Source organism: Gymnogyps californianus, chromosome 1, assembly GCF_018139145.2.
Source record: "Gymnogyps californianus isolate 813 chromosome 1, ASM1813914v2, whole genome shotgun sequence".
NCBI lineage: Eukaryota > Metazoa > Chordata > Aves > Accipitriformes > Cathartidae > Gymnogyps > Gymnogyps californianus.
Window position 1 is genome coordinate 165,702,953 of NC_059471.1, and position 25,340 is coordinate 165,728,292.

Sequence of the window (25,340 nt, forward strand, 5' to 3'; positions counted from 1 at the left end):
GGAGACGTGCAGATGGCTCCTTTACCACAGGAGCATCCAGTTTGGTGAGAGGCTGGTTAACATGAGACACGCTACCCCTGCCACTCACTCATGTTCACAAACAAACTCTTCTGTCCCTCTCATTTCCACCCCACACTTCTTCCAGCAAAGCAACACTGAGGGGAGCATCGCTTGATGCCCAGGCAGCAGGCCACTGGCTGGCCAGTCAGGAGGAATTTATTATGACTTAAATATAAAATCCTGTCTTATTATGAAAGATCCACCCAGAACATTTAGAATTACAAATGTAAGGGCCAGCTATGCCTTATAGGTCCTAAAGGTATACATGTACTTTTTCCCATGTCTTGATCTGATACTATGCCAAAGGTGACACACAGCATCCCTGGAATCCAGCCAGCTTTTGGGCAAAGAAAGGAGCCAGACATTTTTTCGGCTTACTAAGCAATATGAACGAGTATTTTAGCCAAGAGCACTAGGGCGAATTTCCTACAAAAACAGCACTGCATCCTCAAGCGCTTGCATGAGGCACAGGAGAGACTGGTTTGAAGGCTGTTACGCAAAAACTCTCCCCTGTCCCTTCCCCAGGGTAAGTTTCGCGGCACTTCACTTCCAACATCCATGCCAGAGCGGCTAACAACTCGGCCGGATGGGAGCTGCTGCCCCTAGAAGAGTGACCGAGCCGATCCCAGTAACAGGCTTAGCCCAATACCGGGGTCTGTCCCCGCTGCACGGGGCTCCCCGCGACGTGCAATGCTCAACCCGTTTTCAGCGCTTCCCCTACAGACAGGCGTAACAGACCGAGAACCACTGCTCCAGAGCTCCGCGCCCGATGCACCGACGCAAGCGGGACCCTGCCGCAGCGCCCCGGTCCCCACGCGGGGCCGGACCCGCCGCCGCTCGCGCGCCCCTCACCTTCCTCGCGGGTCGGGTCCGGGGTACCGCCACCCCTCCGGCCACACCCCGGTGCGGAAGGAGCCGGGCACGGACACCGGCACCGGCACCGCTGACCGCCGACCTCCCCTCCCACCGCTCCCCGGCTCCGTGGAGGCGGGCCGGGCCGGGCACCGCCGTACTCACCGGCGGCGGCGGCTGCAGCTGCCACCGCGGCGCGCTCCCCCTGCGCCGTGCACCAGGGCGCCCCCACCCGCCCCGCGCCGGCCGCTCCGTTCGAAAGGGCCAATCAGCGCCCGCGGGGCGGAGCCGAGCCGGGCCGGGCGGGCGGGGCCCTGCCCGCCGCACCTGGCCCGGGGCCGCGGCACCGCCCGTCCCTCAGCGCCCGAGGCGGCTGCTGGCGCCCGCCGCGCTCCTGCCGCCCTCTCTCTCCCGCCCGACCCCCGCGGCCCCTCCCGGCTGTCCGCGGTACCCGATTTATCTGGGGGCAGCTCGGGGGTCTCCACCGGAGCCCCCGCCGGTTTGAGTGAAGGCGCTGCGTAGCGGAGCCGCCCCTCCGGCCTCCCCCAGGGACGCGGCCTTTGAGGCCGTGCAGGGCGCGGGGTCACGGCCCCGCTGGCAGCTAGGCGCCCACGGAGGCCACGTCAGGCCTCGGTGACCCACCCGCTGCGGCGGCACGGCCAAGAGGGGCTGCTCGCTCGGGCGCTGCGGCAGATGGCCCTGCCGCCCGCGGGCCGCTCCGGCTGTCACGGAAGCGCGGGCCTCAACGTCCCCTCCTTGCCGCGTCGCCGGCTGCGTTTGAAAGCAGTTCTGCTTCCGTGGGGCAGCGGTGGCGGGTTTGGTCGTCGGTGGTGGGAGCAGGGTGCTGGGTGCACGGCGGTCAGGGGAAGCGCCTGCCCACGGAGGAGCTCACGCCCGAAGAGGCCTTTTGGCAGCAGGGCGAAGAGCTGTTTCTGCACCCAGCGCCTTCCCCCGTGCAGCTGCCGCTGCCAGCAGTGCAGGGCCGCGGTTTGGAGGACAGCACGGTCGGCACACCCGTGTCCCGGCCGTCTGGTTTCACGTTGCTGGGAGGGGACCCAGGCACAGGGAAAGCACCTGCCCTGCCTACAGCCCCTGTTAGCATCAGGGAGCCCGCACCGCTTCCCACAGCATTCAGACACGCTTAGCTGTTTCGGGGATGTTGCTGATGGTGTTTTTCAGAGCCACTAAGCACCGACAATCAAAGTTGTAAAGCAAAATCACCTGTGATGCACTATCACAAAGTACAGATACTGTATAATTTTTACTTTGAAATAACAATGCAAATGAAGTTACATATTTATATCACGAAAGGGTTTGTGTGTGTGTGTGTGTGTGTGGCTTTTCTCCATTACAGAATTTTTCATCTTCTGACGAAATAACATCTTGCGCATCTTACGTGAACACATTTCACAGCTGAACAGCAAATGACTATGGCATTAACCATTTCGGCTGGTTTATTACGGTAAATATCTGGAATATATTCTTTAATGGAGGCCAAGCACAAAAACACTGCAATGAAAAAATACGAATGGAAACCTGCATTTCCCCATTTGTCAAGAGGAACTGTAACTGCAATCAGCTTAATTGCAGCAGGAATTAACAGGGTTCCTCTGAGGAGCTGGTGGACTCTTTCTGGTCAGAGAATATAAATACAGAGAAAGTTATACTCACGTGTGAAGATCTGATAGCTATACAATATTCTGTGTATAGTGAACAAAATTATGAATCCATGGCATGTTTCTATAAAAATGCAGTAAAGAAAATTTAATGTACTGTGGGATATTTTTCTATGAAAATAAATGCTATGTGGTCCTTTAAAAAGATATATCTCCTAAAATAAAATAAAAAGTATCCATCACTGCACATCCCAGATCTCACAGAGAAGAGGTGTGAATTTGTGATCATTCACTCTCCATGACATCAGCATCTCTGCGTGATGATGGTTAAATGTCCGTAATTCTGTGAGACGGCCCAGAAGACACGCAAAGTGTTGAGGGTTATCTGGGTGGTGAAGTTTGCAGAATTTTTGTAGAATATCCAGCAGGGGTTCTTGAAGCCTTTCCACGGACTCTCTGTCCTTTATGTACTGTCGATCTGGTTATGGTTTTAAAAGAAGAGAAGTAATTAGCAAATATATGCTCTGATATGATGTAAATATTTACACTGATAAATGAATACAAAAATATTCAAATATTTACACTGGGCACTGATGTTCACACCTACCAAGAATATTTATTTTCAAATTAAGAGGGAATAAAAATGCTTAACATTGTATTTTTGGTTTGGGGTTTTCATGTAAGCTTCTTACTTCTAACTAGGGAAAACTTTCAACTTTTTCAAAAATTGAAGAGTTTTAACTCGAAAGTGTTTCTCTGGGGTTGTATCATCATCTCCCAATGCAGTTCTGCACCTGAGTACGTCCTGTGGTGCATTGCAACAACTGAGCAGCACGGCATAAGTTCTTGGAGGTGTAGTACAACTGGGGAATTTGGCCAGTGGATAAGAGGGTACATGCAGGTCACCAGGGAGAAATCAATCATCTTCATTCTCAGATGAAACTTCTTTGTAAGAAAATACTTGTCTTTTTACTGTGTTCATATGGAAGTATGTGTTTGGGTATTTGGAGAGGGAGGAAAAGAGGAGGATGGGGGTTTTTGTCACTGAAATTTTTGGTGTAAAAAGATTTCCCGAGCCACACTGACTCGAAGAGCCATGGAATTGTTTCACCTTCCCATCTTCCATGAAACCTGATTTGGAAACCTCAGTGTCTGTCTTTTGTCCTGAAGCATCGGGTTTCTCTTCTCCCCTTCCTATGATAGTCAGTTTGTTTGAGGCACTATACAATTTCTCCGTATTTTGTAGGTAGAGCTGGTTAGTTTTGTGTTGTCAAAGAATTAGTTTTCACAGCAAAGCCTGTAATCAGGGCTGAGACACTATTGTGCCGATACTTCTGAAAGGTCAGTTTCCAACACTTTATAGTTGAGAGGGCAACTTGCTACTGTCCTTCTGCTCTTGACAGCTCGTGTTTGTTCAATAACGGCTGAAGACCTTCATTGCCATTCCCTATTCTAAGTTACAGGGTTTCCCAATTTCCCTCTGAAAAATGTGACATTCCACAATGGTCTGTAGTGATGTGCATGTAACCACATCTGGGATTTTCTGAAGGAAGAAGCCTGTCGTGCTAAGCAGTGAAGAGATACCAGTAATTTTTTTAAGCAGGGTATTTAGGCACTTTTTTTCCTTGTATGCAAAACCAGATGGTGTAGCAGGACATTTGGAGTTTGGATTTGTGTGCTTTTTTTCTGGTTTAACAACTGAATATACTGAATAAGTATGTATGTTCACTCACTCTATGTAGAATGTAAGTTTTTACAAGTATCTCGTCACACTCCTCATACTTTCTTTCCAAAACCGCTAATATTTAATTCTGGATTAGAAGTTACCTGGAGACAGGATAACTATGGCTGTGAGCAGCGCATATTCTTCCTGTGTCATCTTCAGCTCTCCAATGCTTTTATAAAAATTAAACATGGGAGTTATGAATTCATCTGAGATACCTGTGAGAGAAAAAAAGTTGTAATGTATTTTAATTATCGAAACAATCATCTGGTTTATTGCCACAGAGCAATTATTTAGTATTTGAAGCCTTGGCTGTCTTGGTGGGAGAAATTTACTACACAGATCAGGCCTGATGCAAGACAATTAGTTACAAAAGTGCAAGCACATCCTTGTTTTCCAGATCAGAGTAGAAACAAACAAGCACTGGCAATTTCTTTTTGCATGGTTTCAAAGTCTTTCTTTCAAGCAATTCCTTTTCCTCTACAGGTTTGTCCGTCTAGCTCTTCAGGACAAGTCTCATGCGTGTTTTTCTCGCTGTCTGCTGATATTCTAGCTGTCTTCTGTTTCCAGGATGCACAGTTTGCGAAACAGTCCCCATGTTCCCTATCTTTACATGAGTTATATGGAAACCTCTCAGGGTGTATGGTTTAATTCTAGTCCAACTCTACGGCTAACTACCTTGGGCAGTTGCTTCAGTTGTCTCCATAAAGAGACTTAATTGCTCCTTTTCTGTAGCCTGAAACTTTAGCTAGGTCTAGGAGTACCTGTAGTCCAAGATCAACTTGCTTGCGACTACTACTACCTTAAAGCATAAACTAGTGTATTATAAGGTACAGAGCCATAAATAATGAAAATCCAGCCCAATTTAAGGATGGGCTCATGTGATTCTCTCACCATCAGCGAAACCCTTTGGTGTTACCAAACTGGGGCATGCTGATGGGGCTTCCTCTTACTGACTTTGTCATCAGGTCACAATGTTCTTACTTAGCCTTAAATTACAGATGCACTCCATTCTGCTTTTTGGTGTAAAAGAGAAGTAGGTCCTGTGACATAAATTTTGTTTATTTTTTTTAAATGGTGTGTGAGTCACTCAGAGCAGCCACTAGACTGTTGACAACAGCTGCTTGCAACTCTGAAGCAGTGGCACCGACGAGGTGTAGACATCCAAACCAGTGATTCTGCAGGAAGAGCCTTTTGGCCTTCTTTGGCTGAAAGGATGGAAACCTCGTTTGTTCCCACAGATGAGGGCCATAGGATTTCTTGTCATTTTACTCTTAATTTTGAGCTGTTCTAGGAGAAGCATGTATAACTTGGTGTGGAAACCGCATGAAATAATGCAGTTTTGAGTGTTGTATACAACACGAAGCTGAAGTCCAGGACTGGTGAGGTTTGGAGTGCCTCCAATAGGGGAAATTCAAAATGAAACTCAGCAGGTGGAACTCAAAGAAAGGAAACATGCAGTCACCTGACTTAACTACGAAACAGTCACATTTTGCTGTGACGGTGAGAACTTACTTCAGTCAGTGGAACAGTCATGTGTACCAACAGTGAAAGTATGGTCTTGCAGGGTGTGGTTTATTTTGTGGCTGGATGATGTGTTTAAACATGTGACATGAGCAACCTGTGTTCACTTCAGATTACAAGCCACAAATCTTGTTTTTGTAACAAGTTCAACACTATTGAGAAGAGCCTAAGTCAATTAAGCAGATATATATGATGTGGGTCAGCTCATCCTGTGGAAGTTAGTAACACAGCTAGAGCTTTATACAGAGCAAACAATAGTCATAGCATCTAATGTTCTGCGAGGTTTATGTCGTTAGTCACCAGCGTTAACTATTTAAAATTTTGAACACTTGTTATTGCTAACTTTTGGGGAACTGCCTGTCTCTCTCTCAGGCAGTTTTAAAAGCCAAAGTTCCTTACAATATGACATATGTAAGGAACACATACGTATAACACACCAAAGTCTTAAAGTTTGTGTGAATCTAGAAACAGGAAAAAAAATAAGTCTAGCTGAGCCCTAAAGCAGAGCAAACGAATTCCTTTCGTGGAAGTGAATAGCTCAGCAATGACATAACAAAAGTCCAAGACAAACTGGATATTTTTAGAAGTCTCTGTGCAAGGTATCACCCCGCTGGGCATGATCATCTTGGCAGCAGACAGGAAGTGGGAGGAAATGGGCTGTGACTAAGACTCCCATCATTTGTTTCTCATAATCATAATTTGATTTTTTTTTTCTCTTTTTTGGGGGGTCAGGTTAGTTTTCAACTGGATGAATTCATTATTTTGCTGACCACAAACCTCCTCAAGTCCTACTGTCAATATAGCAGAAGTGGGATGAAAATGATGCTGGTGAACAGGGTGTGGAATAACTAATTCAGGTCCTCACTGGTCCAGGCACCGTATAAACATGCAGTAAAACAATCCTTGCTCCAGAAAGCTTGTAACATTAAGAAACTAAAGCATGGATAGGTGAAGCAAAAAATTAATATAGATGTGGAAGCAAATGAAATTACGGCAGAAAGCTTCTCTGCGTTACTGTACTCCAAACAGAGAAATAAAACAAAACAGAAGAGGTGAAAGGGAGTAAAAAGGGATGTTTCAGCAATGCAGCTGATTTACTGCTTTTACTAAAGAGAACAGAACTTTGAAATCTTTAAACAGATATATGTCACAAGACGATTATGAACGAAACCATGCAAAATGAGCAGTTTTGAGACTAAGATAATGGATTTTTTTCTTGGTTACTAGTTTTGGCCTCATCCCATCTGTGCTGGAGTTTCCCTGTTATTTCATCATCCTGTATGCATGTTACACAAACCGCTGTTCCATCACAAGAGGGGGCTGTTTTCTAATGTGATTGAAAACACTTCAGTTTGGATTTAATAAGCTCCACCAGAAAGCAAAAAAGCAGGAAACAGATGTTTATAGTTCTTGCTTTTTTTTCTTATCTACTGTACAAGATGTTGTCACTTCAATTCAGGTTATCAGAAAAAGAATTAAAGGCAATTTGGTGCTCATAACTGGAAAGGCTAGAGGAGAAAGGAATTATATGACTTTTCAAATGACATTGTTACAAATCATACTCCAAAAGTGAAAAAATTCACATAGATAAAGTTATATTTCTGGCCTTATTGAGAACAGAAAAGTTAGCTCCGTCTAACCCTCTTTATTTAGATCAGACAAGAGCCCTGTACAGTACTGTGTCAGATAGGCAGAGCTTCCTGGTCAGTGTTGAGGGTGCCTCCTTCTTAACTTTTATTCAAAAAGGTTTCAAAAACTTTGTTTCATGCAGCATTATGGCAATAAGAACATGCCCCTCCTTCATGTTGCATTGTGCATCATTCTGAATTACACACATTTCTACCTAACCACCAGCCCAACTCTATCATCTGCGGAAGATACTGCAATTCATTTCATTGATTTTGCTATGTTAATGCATGACTGGCTGTAAACCCCAGCGTAGTCAATGGGAAATACTAGCTTTACTGAGTACGGCCTTGCGGCATTAGACTGGAACAGATTTAAACCCATGAGCATTATTCATTCAGCACCCCTTACTTCTTGCACAATTTCATTCCTATCTGTCGCTTAAGACACAGCATTGTTTTAGACCTTGCCTTTTTTAGGGTTTTGTTCCTATGATTTCTCTCTGAAGGTAGGATGACTGTTGCTTTCGTAAGGTTTGCAGTTTAAGGCCATAAATGATTATCCGGTTAAGGTAATCCTGGAATAGATGTTTTTACTGTGATATCGAGTCAGTATTGCCAGCTTTTTGAGACACTATTCTCTCTTCTATTTTGGCTGTTCAGTAAAACTGAATAGATTGATCTATTGCAAGAAGAAAGCTTGAGAGTAAGTACTAATTAACAGTAACTAGCACTGTGTGATTAATAATTAATATAGAGATCTTTTTTTCTTGAGAAACATGGAGGTGCCAGTGGATATGAAACCAAGCGTATATTAGTAGCTGTTTAATGAAAATAAAATATATTAATTACTCGCAAAATTACATATTGTCTTTGACAGTGTTTCATCTACCAGAACTGCTTTCCATGCTGCTTATGAGCTCTCTCTTCTAAGCTATTCAAATGCATCAGTGGCCCTTGAACACTGACCGAATTCACCCTGTTGATGCTGAGAGCCGAAAAGGGGAAAACCTAGCCAGTAGAGAAGATACACCAGAGCATGTGCACGTGACCTCTCGTCTGTCATCATCTTGTGGAGGTTAAATGGCCAACTTAAATGAGAAGTTAGCATGTGCTAAGGAGAACTCACAGTCAGGACAGCAAAACCCCATCTTCTCAAAAGCACTCAATAGGACCACTGTGAAGCCATCATTGCAAGCAAAGAAACCTTAGTTTAAAAAAAAAAAAAAGACAAACCAACCAAACCTGCAAGGAGGATGCCAGTGACGTTGCCACATACCATCCTTTGGCAGTGGCCTGAGTGCCTGCAGTCAGGAGAGAAGTGTGGTCTGGCACACAGCAGCAGCATCTGCACTGCCTTGAGTTAGTCTTCATAGGTTGAGTCTAAATAAGTTTTTGGCCTGGAGAAGCACACTTACACAGAAGAAAAGAGATTGGGTCCCCTGACATCTGTTCTTGTTTTCATGGGTATAAATTAACTCTGTAGATACAATTTAAACACTTTTAGCAACTTCATTTGTAATTCAGGAACGTGGCACTGGCTACCTGAGTGTGGTAGGTTGTGCAGGACCGTGTATGAACAGAAAAGCTCTCTCCTATACTCTACAATTTAAAGTGGTCCTAATTTCTAAAGGTTTTGGGCAGCGTGCCAGTTTTGGGTCAAGTCACAGGATGGTAAGTGTCTCCTTCCATGTGGATGCACATGACCATATGGAGGGTTAGACACTTTGGACTCAGCAGTGAAGATAATTTCGTTTTGTTTCTCTGCACAAACCCCAGCACAATGGGGTTTTGAAGCACCACCGTTACTCAGTACTAATAATCAAATAGTAAAAGCCAAAGGCAACGGAAGTGATTAGGTATCCATTGTTCTGGTGCCAAATTTTGCTTTTGGTTGCAGGAGTCCCTTGTCCAAATCAATGGGAACTTTGTATCCCACATTCAAGGGCAAAAGGTGGCCTCTTGCCAAGGCTTTGAAATGGTGGCTGTTTCTTTTTTTCCTTGGATCTCGCTGTACTTCAGTACCTGTAACCCATCCAGGAAGACAACAGCATATTTCACAATGTCAGGTGTCCTGCTGCCAACTGAAAATTTGGGTCCAGATTCTTCCATTTCTGTCCATATCAGATAGTATGTTATTCCCCAATACTGAAATTAGTAGAACTGCTCTGTAGAATAGAATGATGAAATAAAAATCTGTGTCTCTTCAAGACCACTGAAAGCCGGTGTCCTTAGGAAAACAAGCTATAAATGCTCACTGAGAAAACATTCAGTATCTCAGCACTGTTTTCTAAAACTATTATGCTGCTCAATAATGGGGACAATTTGCTTTGAAAATAACAGAAAGAAACTAAGCATCAAATTACTAGGATGTCAGCCTTTCACAGAATGAGTCAATCAGTCACAACGTGGTGTATGCGTAGTGAAGCATCAAATAAGATGAGTAAGTGGCACAAGCTGTCATTAACATTAAATAAAATGTCTGTATTTCTCATTAAGTCTCAATATTAAAGTGAGTAGGAGAGGATTTCAGTCTCAGAAGCAGCTAATGAAAGAACTTCCATAACACCTTATGGAGAAAGACCATTAGGGCACAAACAAAGGCAGTCACTGAGATGCACCAGGACTTGAGCAATACGCTCAAGCTAAGAAATAAAAATACACCTCATCAGCATGAGAATAAAAATGAACGCTGCTAATGCTCAAAGGTCATCACCACCAGATCTCTGGCTTCTTTATCAGAAAAAAAAAAAAAAAATCTGTTCCATACAATCAGACTGGGGAAGGCATAAATATTAATAGATGAGAGCAGCTTTGAAGTGGACATGGTGGCAGGTGACAGAAGTCTGGACAGCTTGTGACTTTTAGGCAGGATCCCCACCCCCCTCCCTGATTTTATGGATACAGACATCAAGGCTTGACAATAGGACTTATGTGACATTCAGACATTTGTCTGCACCTAAAAATATGTGGACAGAAGTTCTGACTAACAGCAATAATTTATGGCTGATGGTCTGACAGTATTTAGGACCTCACTAGGAGCCGTGAATAATCCTGATGCTGCTTCTTCATTCATTACTCTCACTCAACTATCACTGCATTTCCTCTGCTGCTCTCTATTGTCTTTGCAGGGTGTTTCAGTTTGCTGCATTTAGTCTTTTTTTTTTTTTTTCAGTGAGGTTTATGTAAAAAAAAGTCCCTATCTCCAAATTTATGTGTAATTCTCTTGGGTTTTCTTCTTTGACTTGGGTTTAATCTCTTCAGGCCAGTCTTATCTCTTGGACTGGTCTATAACATGATAATGGCCAGCTGCAGCTTTTAGTAGCATTTGTCCGTACTGGTTAAGGCTGGAAGAGGCTGCTTAAGTTTCTACCCTAATATCACATTTGGTACAGGCTATTATTCAACCTAGAGCCCTAGTGTTGAGTCGTATGACATGCAGGGGTGTGAACTGCATATTTAATATTTTTGAAAGCTGTATGTGTAAGCAATGATAACAGAAGAATTTGGATGCCTTTCTTTCATTTTGTTTAAACTCAGGACACCTGAAAATGACCAGGATTTAAATCACAAAAATAAGCTGTTTCAGTAGTAGATATTTTTGAACAATTTGAAATAATTATTCAATTTGCCTAAATGTGTAATTCTGGAATTTATCCTAAGCTAAGACAAAATGTGCAGAAAAATTGCACCAATGCAGGCTCTTAAAGTCAAAACAAAAAACTCTGGTAGCTTGTGTGACGATGAACAGGATTCCTGTGAGAATTCAGTGAACACTGAGAAATACACTTGGGAAGCATGAGAGAGTCAAACCTACCTAGTAAAAATCCTTCCTCTTATAAAACAATCTGCCTGCATTTTCCGTGCAAAGGAAGAGATATCACTAACTGACAGGCAGTTACCAGTACTGAAAACATTGGCAGAGGGGCATTTAAAAACCACATTTAAGCCTTTTCATGCAAGGGACATTGCCAGGTTGACAGATATGCTCTAGCATGCAGCGATGTCAGTCCAAAATGAGAGAGACTGGAAAGTTTGAGTGACTTCTGGGTCTGTGCAGTAGCACTAATGGTTAAATAGCATCTGTAGCAGCAATTAAGTTAACACTGCTACAAATGCAAAGATTTGCAAGCTGCTTTTGTTGTTTGCTGTCACAGCCCCATAAGTGCAGCCAAGGAAAATGTTTTTAAGTAGACCTGAATTTGCACAGAGTGGAGAAATAATATACATGGAAAAGGGTATTTTGTCCTGTATTCTGGCTATTAATGCAAGGAAAGAGCGCAGCCAGCAGCAAGTAAGCTGGATAATACTTTATCCTCCTGTAATATAGGGAGGGAGAAATTCTAGCAGCAGTATTTCCTCTGATGTCCCCAACTTGATCCTGGCTTGAGGAAAGATGTTTTAGAGAGCCTTTTCCAAGAGCAATAAGATATATATATATGTGTATACACACACTGAAAACGTTATTGTGTTTAATTTCTTGGGAACTATTCAGCCCAGGTTTTGTTCTGATCCAGAACTCATTTTTAATTTATCTTGGAGGTTTTTTTCCCCACAGAAAAAAAGAATTGCAGGAGATCTTCCTTTGGAATAAATAATACCACATGTGAAACCATTATTTGTCTTGAAATTTTCTTCTACACAAAATACTATTTTTTTAATCTGCTTCATGACAGGTAAATAATATTACTGCAGGATACGATGCCATATTCCAGCTAGTCATGTTATGATATGAAATACTATCTTTAAGTCTAGTACAAACTTGCAAAAAATAATATTGCATCTCATTTGGACTCAATAGTTGCAGAGAATTAACAGGCTATTTTAAAATTATGAGGAAGGAAAAAAATATTGGTGTGACATAATGGCTTTGGTAATGTTCTGGATCAAAGTATTTCCTGCTTCTATTTTTTATCAACAATTGACACCTTGAACAAGAAGGTTGATACTCACTGTATAGATAGAAGAGAGAAGCTTTCAGTAATCATTATTCATATGGATTCATTTCTCTCAGACCTATTTTTATCAAAAATTTAGGTTATAATCCAGTAGAAAATCTCTTAATGAAGACATTTGGATCCATGACAACTCATTAGAGTTTCCAAGAAATATCTCTGGCCTTCTCAGCATACTTCTCTGCCTGCAGAACCTGGACCAGAAGCCATTCATATCACTCTGGAAGTCACCATTTCCAGTCCATCAAACAATAGCCTCTTATAATAAATCAAAATGAAAGAAATATAAAAAACTACAAAATATAAACCTAGAAATGAGTGTGCTAAGCCAAACTAAATACATACCTTCGGCAAGTGAGTTATTCTCAGGTTTCCTAACTTCTTTTCAGGGTTTCAAATATATAAGTATTGGCCTAATTTTGCATACATCAGTAGTACCTTCATGTTTATGATTTTAAGAGTTTCAGAACTCAGTTCAAGCCCATTTCTGTGACTAGTATTGAGGTTAAATGTTCTCCTGTCTTTTCTCCTTCTGACCATTAAAAAGGAAGGCCAGAAGCCAGAATCTATAGACAGACTCTCTGATTCAGAATTGTTGTTACATTTGAATTTTGAATGATAGGTAGCTGAGGGTTGGATAAAGTTTGCAGGTCAATACAGAAAAAGGCAAAACATTCGGCATTGCATCAGTGGAGCACAAAGAACACATAACAGTGCGAAACGTGACTTTGCCTGCTTTAAGGAACAAACATTGTCCAGCCCTGTTTGGCTGTTCATAATTATTAAGATTTACGTCTAGAACCAGTAGAATTTATCATACTACTGAGCCTTTGATGGACCTTAAGAAGCAGAAAACATACTGAGAACATGCCATGTTTATAATTCTTCTATGCACCTTGTGCAGTGTGATTCAATTTTACCAAACTGACCCTAAGAATAGGTGGTTCCCTTCAGTCATCTCCAGTAACATCCTAAAATCTTTTTTTCTTTCCTTCTTATAGTGATTGCCTTTGAAAGCATAAATACTGGTATTTTATGTGAATAATTTGAAATGGTGGTATTTCTTCTTCATCGTTCTCTCATGCTTATCTTTGGAGACTTGCACTGGGTTTATTTGATATAGCGTTATTCATAATACTTGCAATGTATTTATAAATAAACCTTTACCTTATGACCTTTAGACTGAAGGCTGAGTTAGATTTGTGCTAGTTAATATAAAGAACAACATTCAGATAAACCTGTTTCAGTGCTAATAAACAATTTTACTAGCTTTCCAAGGGCAAAATACTGACACAGAAGTCCAATGTTGTGGTTTGTTTTTCCCTCATTAAACAAGATACTTACCACTATTGCGAATTCTTTCTTCTAAAAGGACAGTATGTCCTGTAGGAAGTTTCCTACTAAAGATCTCAGCTGAACGGAGGAACATGGCTTCTACTGCTGAGCCCTTCAGCAAAGCAATCTGATCTTCATGATCAAGGGTTTGGAAGCCTGGGGAGACGTTAGAGATAAGTAAGGCAGCAACAGAAAAGTCCCCGCTACTTTCTGTCCTGGAGTTCTTGCATGTGAGGTGCTACACGTCTGCGTAACCTTGATGTTGATGTCAGTAGGATTGCCAGGTGCTGTGGAAATTGAAACCCAGATTCCAGCAAATGACACAGATTTGGACCTCACCAAAATTTATGAGAATTAGACTTGTTTTTCAGCGTTCATGGTACTTTAAGAGGAACATGATAAGCAAAATCTAGTGGCGTAGCATAACCAATAGTGGGGATTTTGTCTAGCCTGATGCTGCTTCCTAACATCTTCTGCCATGTTTCCACCAGTGGTCTCTATATGACTCTCCCACTGCCATGCTGCTTTCAGCCCTTTCCATGCTCTGATGGCAAAAATCAGCATTTGAAGCATCTGATTTTAAATATTTAACCTTGCCTTTGGACTAATATACTATTTTACATAGAGGCTTCCTGCTGTGTTTTAAATATGCGTTTCTCTTTTTGGAGGGGAAAGACTCTGAAACCCACTGAAGAAATCAGGACAAATTTGGTAACTTGTGTGAATACACAGCTGCTCCTCTGAAGAAGAACAGGGAGCTGAAGATCATGGGAAATTCTCCTCGTACTTGCCAACGCAGGTACCCACCTTATACCCACCCCCTGATTCCGTGAGGAAGCACAGGAAAAGATAAAGTAGAGAATGAAACAAAAAGGTGATAAATCCTGCCAGATGTACTCTAAGTCAACACTGAAAATAGATTATTCAATTACAAAGCTCCTCCCTTCTTCATTTCCTGCGAGCCAGTATCCCAGTTTAGCATAAAAAATAAAGTTACAACTGTAGTGCTAGGCTTTGAAGCAAGCCTGTAACACACAGAGGAAGGGTCAATATGATGGGAGTGCCAAAAAAATAATGTTTTCATGTAGCTAAGGGTTACCATGCATCTTCCTTAATTACAAGGAACCTGTACCATGGCCAGTGTTCACTCTTGAGGTAACATCAACTTGGGAGTTAAAAAAATACTAATGATAAACTCAGGTTTTCAGTGCTTGTCCATAACACACCACGCAAGGACCATAAATATTGCTGCCACCAACCAGGGAAAGTTCTTGTTTAGGACTCGCTATTCAGTGGATGTCATGATCTAGAGGCTGTGCTAGAAAGGCAGCAATGTGAGTGAAGCAGAGTCTGGCAAGTGTTAGTGGTAATTTAGAGGCAGACTATTTGGCATTGCAGTGATATATGAAAATAAAATCTCTCTAGAGATACAACCCCTTCTCTTCACATTTTGTTTGTCAATAGGTAAAGAGTGCCACATCTCAGAGTGGCAGAGTTTGAATTATTCAACGTATTATTCCTCCGAGCACAAAGCGCCTTTTCTTTAGACAGTGTCAGAGGAGGACGCATTTTTATATAGTCTTCAAAATACACACAACAATCGCCAAATGGCAACTGAAAGGCATGTAAACTTTGCAATAAGAAAATTTGCCCCAACACGCTGGATATACCTGGTAGTTTTTTAGTGAATTCCACAAGAACCTGCACATGACTGGTAGCCATTTCTGTTAAAATCAGAAAATTTCCTTCAGCACTGAATTCCTCGTGTAACTGTTAAAAATCAAACCAAACAAAACCTGTTAATATCCATTGTCACTTCACATTTAAGAGCATAAAATACAAGAATTATTAGACTGGATCAGGCAAGAGGTCCATCTGACATTGTAATTTGTCTCCAATGGTTGTCAAAAACATGTATTTTGGAAAGCAACGTAAGAAGTAAGAAGCAGACAGTGTCCTTTCCTCTGGAATATCTGTCTCACTTTCAGTGTCATGCCTAGCAATCAATGATTTAGGCACTTCCTGAGCTAGAAGTTCTATGTGTACCATAACATTTAACTAAAAGCCTTGTTATCCATGAATTTGTCTATTTCTTTTTTTAATAAATTTTTGGTTTTGACCTCCTCAACCTCCTGTGGAAATAAGTTCCACAAGTTAGTCATGGGTTATTCAGCCCTCCCCCTGCAAGTGTCTTCCTTTTGGTTTTCCAAGTTGATGACTTAGGAAATAATTTTCTACAGTCATTTTGGTTTGTTTTTTTTTTTTTAAGATTGAACATGACAGTTTTATAAAAAAAATATATCTCTTAAACCCTTTTTTCCTCATCTCCCTGTTTCCCAACCTTTTTCCATCCTACCATGAAAACTGGGAGCTTTTAAAGGGAAAATGGAATTTCTAGAACATAGAGAGGAAAAGGGAGGAAGAGGGGATGAAACAAAAATCCAAACCTGGAAAATGTTGGGAATTTGGCTTGAAAAAAATGAAATATTTTCAAGCTTCCAGGCTGGTGTCTTTATAGAAAGGAAGCTTGGCTGCAAGTCAAACTCAAAGCACTGCCTATACTGACAATGCAAAAAACAAAGCTCCAATCAGCAAAGGTTAGATTTGAGCATAAAAGTGTTATTTCCAGAGTTGAAAGCTTTTTCTTAGCATTTAAGTTTGATAAATGAAGATGTGATCTAACTGTTGACTGAAGGGGAGAGATTCTGCCCCACTTGCAGCATGTTTTAACTGTAAGCTTTTACCCATATTTTGCTCTACTACTTACTACACCTACTTATGCTAAGTACAAATATTTTCTGCCTTGTAATCCTCAGCTTCGTTATCTGCATCTCAAAAATGAATTCATCAATGCACTTACTAGTTTTTTTGACACCTCCTGTGGTATTTGTTGTTTACTGTATGAATCCATGATGTAATCAAGAAGGTTCTGCTGTTCTGGGGTGAATTCTACTTTCTCCTATACTGGCAAAAAAAAAGCTCGTCATGAAATGCAGTCATAGAAATGATCTAGCATCTCTTGCTTTAGGCAAAAGCTATACATCTGTTTTTCACAGTTGGAGACCAAGCAGACAAGAGGTTTGCTTGTCACTGAGATTTCTGTAGAAGTGTACAGGAGAGGTGTATAATGCTTCTAAACTGCATGAGTTTGTGTGGTTTATTATTAGAAATAAGGAAAAGTTTAGCAAATAACTAGGTATGCTCAAACTTTAATATCACACCTCACCATATGTGATATATACCTGACATACATATCACAGAAAAAATACTTTATGGATTTTAGAGATATTTTACTGAGTTTTGACTAAAAATGTCAGAACTACTACTATACTCAAGGTATTTCCTTGACTTGGTGGGAGATGGAGTTTTAATTAATACAGACAGCTCCAGAGAGTTTGCAAGTAGTCTATATTCATTGTACTAGCCACATTTAGCTCAAACATCACCACTACTGTACGAACTATCACAAGAATTTTCTTACCCTGTATATTTTAGTTGTAGATGTCACTTGTTTCATGTCATGGCCTTCATTATCTTCATTAACTGTCTGATCTGGGGGCTGTTTCACATTTTTCCGTAGCCTTTTTGACTTGCATTGTATTTCTGTTAACAGACCTAGAACACATAATACAACAGATGATAGCAATTGGATTTATATATGCCTCAGGCACTGGATAGGTACATAAACATGCCCATGAATGCCCTTTACACTAACAAACCCACTTACCTGTGCAGATCATTTCCTGAATGTGTCATTATCTTTGGACGTGAGTCTAATGAGACATACTAAGTACACACTAATGAGTAGTCTAGCCCAGCAGGAGCCTATCTGCAGAGCAAAACAGTTGGTTCTGGTGACCCAGCATCCACACAGTGTGCATGTCAGGGGTCTTGCTTTGGACCAGCTCTAATCTGGTCTTGCAGACAGAAAACCCGTTAGTGATGGGAGTGCGCTGGAGTGTGTCTTTGATTTAGTTTCATCCAAAAGAAAACCCATTCCTGTGCTCCAAGACCCGAACCAAAGTGCAATAAATGGGAACAATTGGAAGACTGTCATCACAGGTGTGCTCCTCATCCGATCCAAAACAGTAATCGAGGTGCAGCTGTTCTTACACAAAGGGCACTGGATGTTTTCAATAAGCTTTAAGCAATATTATGGCTTTAGTGCAGAATCTTCACACAGAAAGCCCACTCAGAAGAGAGGACTCCAGGGCTTTAGCCATTACAGTGTCACTATACAGATAGACCAACAGCTGAAAATGTAGGCTCAGAAGTAACTCAGGCTGGCAAACGTACCTTTAAAATGTATTTATTTAAAATGTTATCTGGTTGGTCTTGCTGGTTTGCATTTGACTGTGTTAGAGGACTGAATAAAGCCCTGGTTTTACTATGGAGTTTCACTTGCCCTAATGAAAGGATTATTGCATTTGTGGGTTTTTTTTTTGTTCTAGACTACATTTCAGTACCTTGAACCAGGGAGCATCCTTGTGTGGATGCCATAAAAACTAGCAATCTGTTTATGCTAACAAAAGAAAGGGACAATAGGTACCCTACACAACCGGTGGAAGACAGCCAGAAAGCACAAATGAAAAAGTAAACAGCTAAGTATTCATCTAAAAATAAACCTATCAGCGCAGGACTTTTTTTCTTTCTTTCTTTCTTTCTTTTTTTTAGCTTCTTTCAAGTGTCCTTCCCATTCTTCACCTTTCAAAATGCAGAGCAGGAAAAGAGGCTTATTCAGTGAGTATATGATGGTGGAGGAAGATACCACGAAAACAGTGAATTTCATTGTGAATGTTTTTAATTTCCTGTTTAAGCACTATATAAAATAACCTACCTGAACTGCTGAGAGAAGAGGAAATTTACATGATTAAAATAAGACCTGCAAATAATACCTTGAAAGGGGGGAATAGGAACGATGGAGATAATAATTGGTATCGAGCCATGTAATTTGTGCTGCTGCACAGCATCATAGATTTCTTTTTCTAAATTATTCAGTGCATCCTTTGGTGCTGTTAATGGGCTTGTACTGTTTTCCACCAGCTTAGGATCTGGTCTACTACCTTCCTAGGGAAAATTTGGTTTACATTTGCCTTAAGCAGTAAGACAGATTTTTCTCATGCTTCCTGCTACTGAGTGACATCTTATTCTGGCTCCATTTAAGTTAGCTGGAAAACTCATGTGAGAGACAGGACTTTACTTTTTACCTCAGAGATAGCTAGGTTTCAATGGGTAGTAAATGGGTATTACCTTCCAGGAAGAGTCGCAGAACCTGGGTCTTCCCTAGGTAGATGTTTCACCCAAGAAACTTGCAGTTTATATCATAATGACAGCAAATGACTGAAATCGATGGTTAGTAATTTTGATCTGTCTGTGGTTTGTGTATAAAGGGCAGGAGTAGGATTGTTGAGTAGCCGTGCCATAAATATTTATAAGACTTTACCTCCTTGTTCAGAGGGAAAAAAGAATCCACAGAGCTTGCAATTACAATCCCACAAAATGAGTAAGTGAAACAACGTTCAAGGTAACCTTTTATTTCCTAGTCTTTTTTTTTTTTTCAAATAAATGCTCTATACTACTAGAAGCTTCGTATTTTACTGTCCTGGATTGCCTTGAACTAAAAGCAATTATACAGCACACTCCTACTTGAAAGCCATTGAATAGTACCTTGCCAAACATCCTCATTACAGTGCATTAGAACATGCTTATGGTTAAGTCATGAGCAACACAAGATACCCAGGGTTTCCATTGCAGAGAGAGAGTCAGATGGCAGTGGCACTCGCTGGCTTTTATTTCATATATGCCAGTTTGTGAAAATGATAGGCCAGTTTAAAAGTTTTATGTGGGCCCAGTCAGTATTATTTACGTTGACCTATTTTTTTCAGTGATGGGTTGTTTGTTTTTTTTGTACTGAGTCACTCAGGCTATTTTGAACCCTCAAAATTTTGGAACAATGGATCTGGGATCAGCACCACAGGGAGTTATTTTCCTCTGACACTTAGGGACACATTGACTGCTGTCATCACAGTGGTAGTGTCTGCTCATATATTTACGTATTGCACAAGAATATGTCATATCTCAGGATCTTTGTAGCCTGTTCAATTTGCAGAATGAAAGATTAATTACATTATGCTGGCAATGCATTCCAAATATTGATGGAGCTTATTGTTTCTCACAAACCCAACAGTTAATATAGCATCTTCTGATCAGATTGAGGGATAGAAGTATATTAAAAATTCCAAGTAGATTAATTTCCTGTATGAACCTAAATTGGTTTCACACATACGTGTATGCTAAAATGATTGGAGCCATCAAGAAAAATAAATTGTAGCCCTGTTCATGGAAGGCAGAAGAGCAGATGTTTACAGGCTGTTTTCAGGAGCAAGCTTGCAAAAATAATGGATTGGCCAACATTTTACTCAAAATGGAGTTTTAAACATGTTTAAAGTTGCACTCCAATATCCCTGTTGTTCTAAGTTGTCCAATGTGAAGCTCAATGAAGTTTATAAGCTGTCAGTCTGAATAGAATATTCACTTTAATATGAAACATTATTAAAGTCCATCAGCTTCATTTCTGGAAACGGTTCTACCTATGTGCCTGTATGCAAGGCAGGAAAATCTATAGTGGCACGAGAAGAGCTAATGAGACTATAAAAAAAGGCTAGCCTTTAGCAGGCTTTGCCTGATTGCTGGGTGAGGTCTGGGAACATACACTTGGCAAGTCCACAGAAACTTCCTGCTAGCGCAGTCCTCCTCTTTTCTTGAAAACAGCATTGTTTAAATGCCAAAATTTGGACTTGGTAAGCAAGAACTTGACAGGGAGAGCCCCAGAAAGAGTAGCAAGGAAGTGCCAGGATTTTCCTGCTCTGGCTTCCACAACACTGCAAACTCCTCGCTCCTGGGGAGTCTCCCGTAGACTCACTTCCCTGGACTGCTTTTCCTTCCCACTCAAGCAGACTAATGGCTGTTATCTAGTGCAGGACAGCCCTTCCTTCACCATTTGCTCAGCTCTTACACCCTGTCCTGGTTTCGGCTAGGACAGAGTTAATTTTCTTCCTAGTAGCTGGTATAGTGCTGTGTTTTGGATTTAGTAGGAAAATAATGTTGATAACACACTGATGTTTTTAGTTGTTGCTAAGTAGTGTTTATACTAAGTCAAGGATTTTTCAGCTTCTCATGCCAGCCAGCAAGAAGGCTGGAGGGGCACAAGAAGCTGGGAGGGGACACAGCCAGGACAGCTGACCCAAACTGGCCAAAGGGATATTCCATACCATATGACATCATGCCCAATATATAAACTGGGGGGAGTTAACTGGGAGGGGGGATCGCGGCTCAGAAAGTAACTGGGCATTGGTCAACAAGTGGTGAGCAATTGCATTGTGCACCACTTGCTTTGTATAGTTTAATTCTTTTAGTATTACTATTGTCATATTATTATTATCATTATCATTGTTTTTCCTTCCTTTCTGTCCTATTAAACTGTCTTTATCTCAACTCACGAGGTTTTTTTCCCCTGATTCTCTCCCCCATCCCAGGGGTGGGGGGGCAGTGAGCGAGCGGCTGCGTGGTGCTTAGCTGCCGGCTCGGGTTAAACCACAACACACCCTTGTGTCCCTGACCACCAACTAAAACCCATTGCTTATAAGTGCATTTGTCTTTTTCAACAGGATTTGATGCACAGGCACGGCATCATCTTTCATGTGCCTTCCACCTGCTAGATGACATCTTTTATAGCTTTATTATTAAAACCAGCCTAATTAAACAAATACAGTATTTGATGCACACTCTGACTATATGATGCAAATACCTGTATACATACATTCAGCCAACATGCCCATTTGCTTGCATTTCCTTAGACGACACTCCTGGCATTTTCTCCTCATGTACATGTCCATCTCGCAGTTGCCTCCATTCTTACACTTGTATACTGCGTTTTTTGTGATGCTTCTTCTGAAGAACCCTGCACAACACAGCAGTGACATAGATAAAGGAAAACACTCACAGAAGCAAAGTAATCAAGTTGAAGAGCACTTCCATCTCCATTGGGTTTTCTGAATGACACATGTTCTGCTGCACTGCGAGTTTCTTTCAGTGCCTGGATGACTATATTCTTGATATTTGTATTGACAACAGTATCAAAGTCATATAATTTAATAAATCAACATGATATATCATGGCCCCAAACATTAGACATTAGCCCAAAGTAAGGTCCTGGAACTGTGAATGCTGGGAAAATTAAGACCCAAATCTGAAACCTAACAGGAGCAGGTTGAGCACCAGCACTAGAGCTGTAGGGTGATACCATACAAATAGCCAGTGGGAAAAAAAATGAGTCTGTTAAGTCTCTTGAGGTACAGGATGCACAGAGAGTTGAGTAACTCATCGCCGTTCTCTCAGCCCCTGGGAGCTGCAGAAGCTCCACATACTGCTCTGCTTGCCCACCCCCAAGTTTAATAAGGAAGCTGCATCGTATCTGCCTATTGTACAGGTGGCCTCCTCCTCTGTTTACAAGATACTCCAGCCTCATTCACTAAATATTGTCCACCTGATGAGTTAAGCAGTCACCTAATTTCACCTGCACGGGCAGTTCTACTGGTATTGTCACTGGATTCGCTCCAAAATTGCACAGTGGTAACTGCAAACAGCAACTGATCCAAGAAATTGAGAGGACCTTTCCTCAGCCTGTCCAAACCTCCTATTTGGCTACTGCCTAGCACACCTCTGAGAGTGGCACTGTGGGCAAAATGTGGAGTGCTCAAGATATTAAATGTAATTGAATAAAAGAGTCATTGCAAACAACAGAATCTTTGCTGCCAACGATGACTTGAATGTTTCCTGAATTTTTAGTGTGACTCACTGTGCCATCACAATCTTTTTACATTGTCCTTCATATGGCAGAGACTATTTAGCATCAACTACAGAGGGAATCAGTTCTCCTTCCCATCTGAGGGCAGGTTTCTGAAATAGGCTCCTGCGAGCTTCTGCTGGCACATCACTGATTTACAGTGCACTTCAAACTAGAGCTCTACGTAAATTTACATTAAACAGAGCTATTCACAAAGCTTTTGCTTTCTTATCGCCACTGGCTGGCACAATAAAACCACCATTGTTTTCCAACCTGGCACTTTGGTGCACTAAGAGAGGCACCAGGTAAGACCCAGTCTCCCATACTCAAATCATAGGGCAAATTCGGATATGAATCTGAATTTTTGTCCATTGCAGGATTTGTCTGTGTGTTTTCAGAATGCATTCGGCTAAGATACTGTCCCACTGAATCTAGGTGAGATAACATGACGTGATGATTTTGCCATTGTCAGATGACAATTTCCCAACTTTGGCCCATGTTTTTATAGTTGCATAATCTCTTCCAAGCACCAATGTGTAGCTACCAGTAAAACAATTCCACTATCTGGTCACAAAGAATCTGGCATTTCTCTGAATCTGCTGTAATTCCTGCTTGAAGTCTCTTCCATGCTGTCTGTCATATTGGCTGCTTTTCAGCTAAATACAGTTGACTGGCATCAGTCTCTTTTGAAATGCAGATTGCTTAGAACCTCCAGCAGCCCCAGGCATTATTTGTATTCATCATTCACGTGGTGTTTAATACATTACCATTTACTGGGAAGGGAAGGGAGAAAAAGGCCTGGATTTAAGCTGTAGGTTCTCAGTGTCAGTTAAAGGCAACTGCATCTGCTTTACATCATTTATGAATTTTATTCATTAAATTTAAATCCTGTAGTTTATGACACATTAGTTAGTAGTAAATGTTGAAAAGCTCTGCACAAATATTTATGACATTCTAAGTCTGGTTGATGACTTTATCACTCACCCTACCCACAAGGTGTGCATTTGCTTTTTCATGGAGGAGCAAAGAAAAGGAGCTTTAGTGAATGAATTTTTTAAAGTAGGTAAGAATGTGAAAGAAGAATGCAAAAATATGGATGCAAAAGCTAGGAACCAACAAGATTCAAGCAGTCAAATATTTTCTTCTGAAAACTAAGTTTTTGAAAAAGTGAAATGATGTGAAATGAAAAGTGAAATAATTTTTTTGGCAAAAAGTGGTTTTAACCCTACTCTTGCTTCAGTTTTATCATTAAGTGACTCTTGAATCATTGTCTCTTGAATCATTGTGTTCTTGAACAGACTTCTTAATAATTAATTTTGAAATTAGCTTTTTGGTATGAATGGAATTTCTATATATATTATTCACTAATAATCAAATGAACTTGAACTGCCTGAAATATTTTATGTGTGACCTTCTATACCAGGAGGAGTTTTACAAAAATTCAGAGGTAAATCAGAAATGGCATCTGTTAAACTAATGAAGGGGTAGCCCAAAAGCTGAAGGTTTTTCTGGCACAGTCTAACTTTTATCTGATGTTGCCAAATTACAAAAAGCTCATGTTGGCTGCAAATGTTGAGTTTGCTTTGTTCTCTTAGCTAGTCATGAATATGATAATTATGGCTAGAGCTGCTCCAATGTTACTGATGCTGATTTTTCTTACGGAAATTATGAAAGTTGACAGAAGACAGCTGTTAAAAGTGTAGATGAAAGCTTTGTAAATATCTCCATTTGCCATTCTGATGGCCAACTGCTTTGGGTTTTTCCATTTAAAAGTTTTTGAAGTTCACGATTGCTAACAAAGCACCTGCTCCATTCTGTCGGACTATCAAGATGTGCTCCGGCGCTCCTTCCCCCCATGCCCACGTGGTGGGTGTTAGTGCAAGGAGAAGATTAAAGTGGCACCCTTCTTTGCAAGAAGTATTCTCAGTCTGGCACGAAAGACATCAAGTGTTATCAGGAGTGGTTTGAAGACTGCAAAAACTCATACCGCCAGCCTGCGCAGAGGGAATTCACAACTAGCTTTTCTCTCAGCAAAACTTATTATGTCGCTTTATTGAACAAGTGCAATACTATGTCACACTTGTTCTATAACATCTGAAAATGGCCCTTAAAACCGAGTATCACTATACAGGCTGAGGCTATACCAAAAAGTCTTTGATGTCTGTCTGCAAAGGTTGTCTCAGAAATGCCCTCTACAGCAGCAGGCTTTAAAGCACAGTATATTGCTCCCTATACTGTAACAATGCCTGAACTGCCTCATTCTTTATGAACCACAACTGTGATGCTATTATTGTTAATCAAGGCAGCAGTTTCTAAAGTGATATATTAGAGGTGAGAGAAACCTCAATGAAGCCTTTTCTTTTTTTTTATAGTACCACACGCAAATGTTGTATGAGAGCAAATGTTCTGTTTAATCTGCTTTTGCATAATATGTAAAATATTAATGAAAGAGTTCATACTTATTTGTTAATGGATGGTAATGTATTAAAAAAATATATAGAAGTGTGTACTCCTGCCTATATCTTTAGATTAATATTCTCATGAGGGACAATAAATAAGATCTTAATATTGTTCCTTCTGCCCAAGAAAGAAAAACAATGGAGGGTGTTGCTGAATGCATTACCCAAGAAAGAAATGAAAAAAAAAGTTAACATATTCATCAGAGGATTGAATCCCATAAAAATATGTGCAAAGCCTCCCCCTTTGAATAAGAATGTCCACGGCATCAATGGAGCAGGGGTGCTGCAAGGTGAGCACTAGTCCTGCAGAAAGGGATTTGCATATTATTTTGGACACACATTGGGC

General features: G+C 41.1%; 1 protein-coding gene across 1 annotated transcript in view; it reads right to left on the reverse strand.

The window, feature by feature from the left end:
* Positions 1–2,767: 2,767 nt before the first annotated feature.
* The window catches only part of NR1H4 (nuclear receptor subfamily 1 group H member 4), a 34,925-nt gene continuing 12,352 nt past the window's right edge, over positions 2,768–25,340 (reverse strand). Inside the window, 7 exon segments of the mRNA XM_050912129.1 lie at positions 2,768–3,006; positions 4,356–4,469; positions 13,700–13,846; positions 15,361–15,460; positions 16,551–16,649; positions 17,172–17,305; positions 21,498–21,650. Of these exon segments, the coding sequence (XP_050768086.1) occupies positions 2,768–3,006; positions 4,356–4,469; positions 13,700–13,846; positions 15,361–15,460; positions 16,551–16,649; positions 17,172–17,305; positions 21,498–21,650 (986 nt within the window).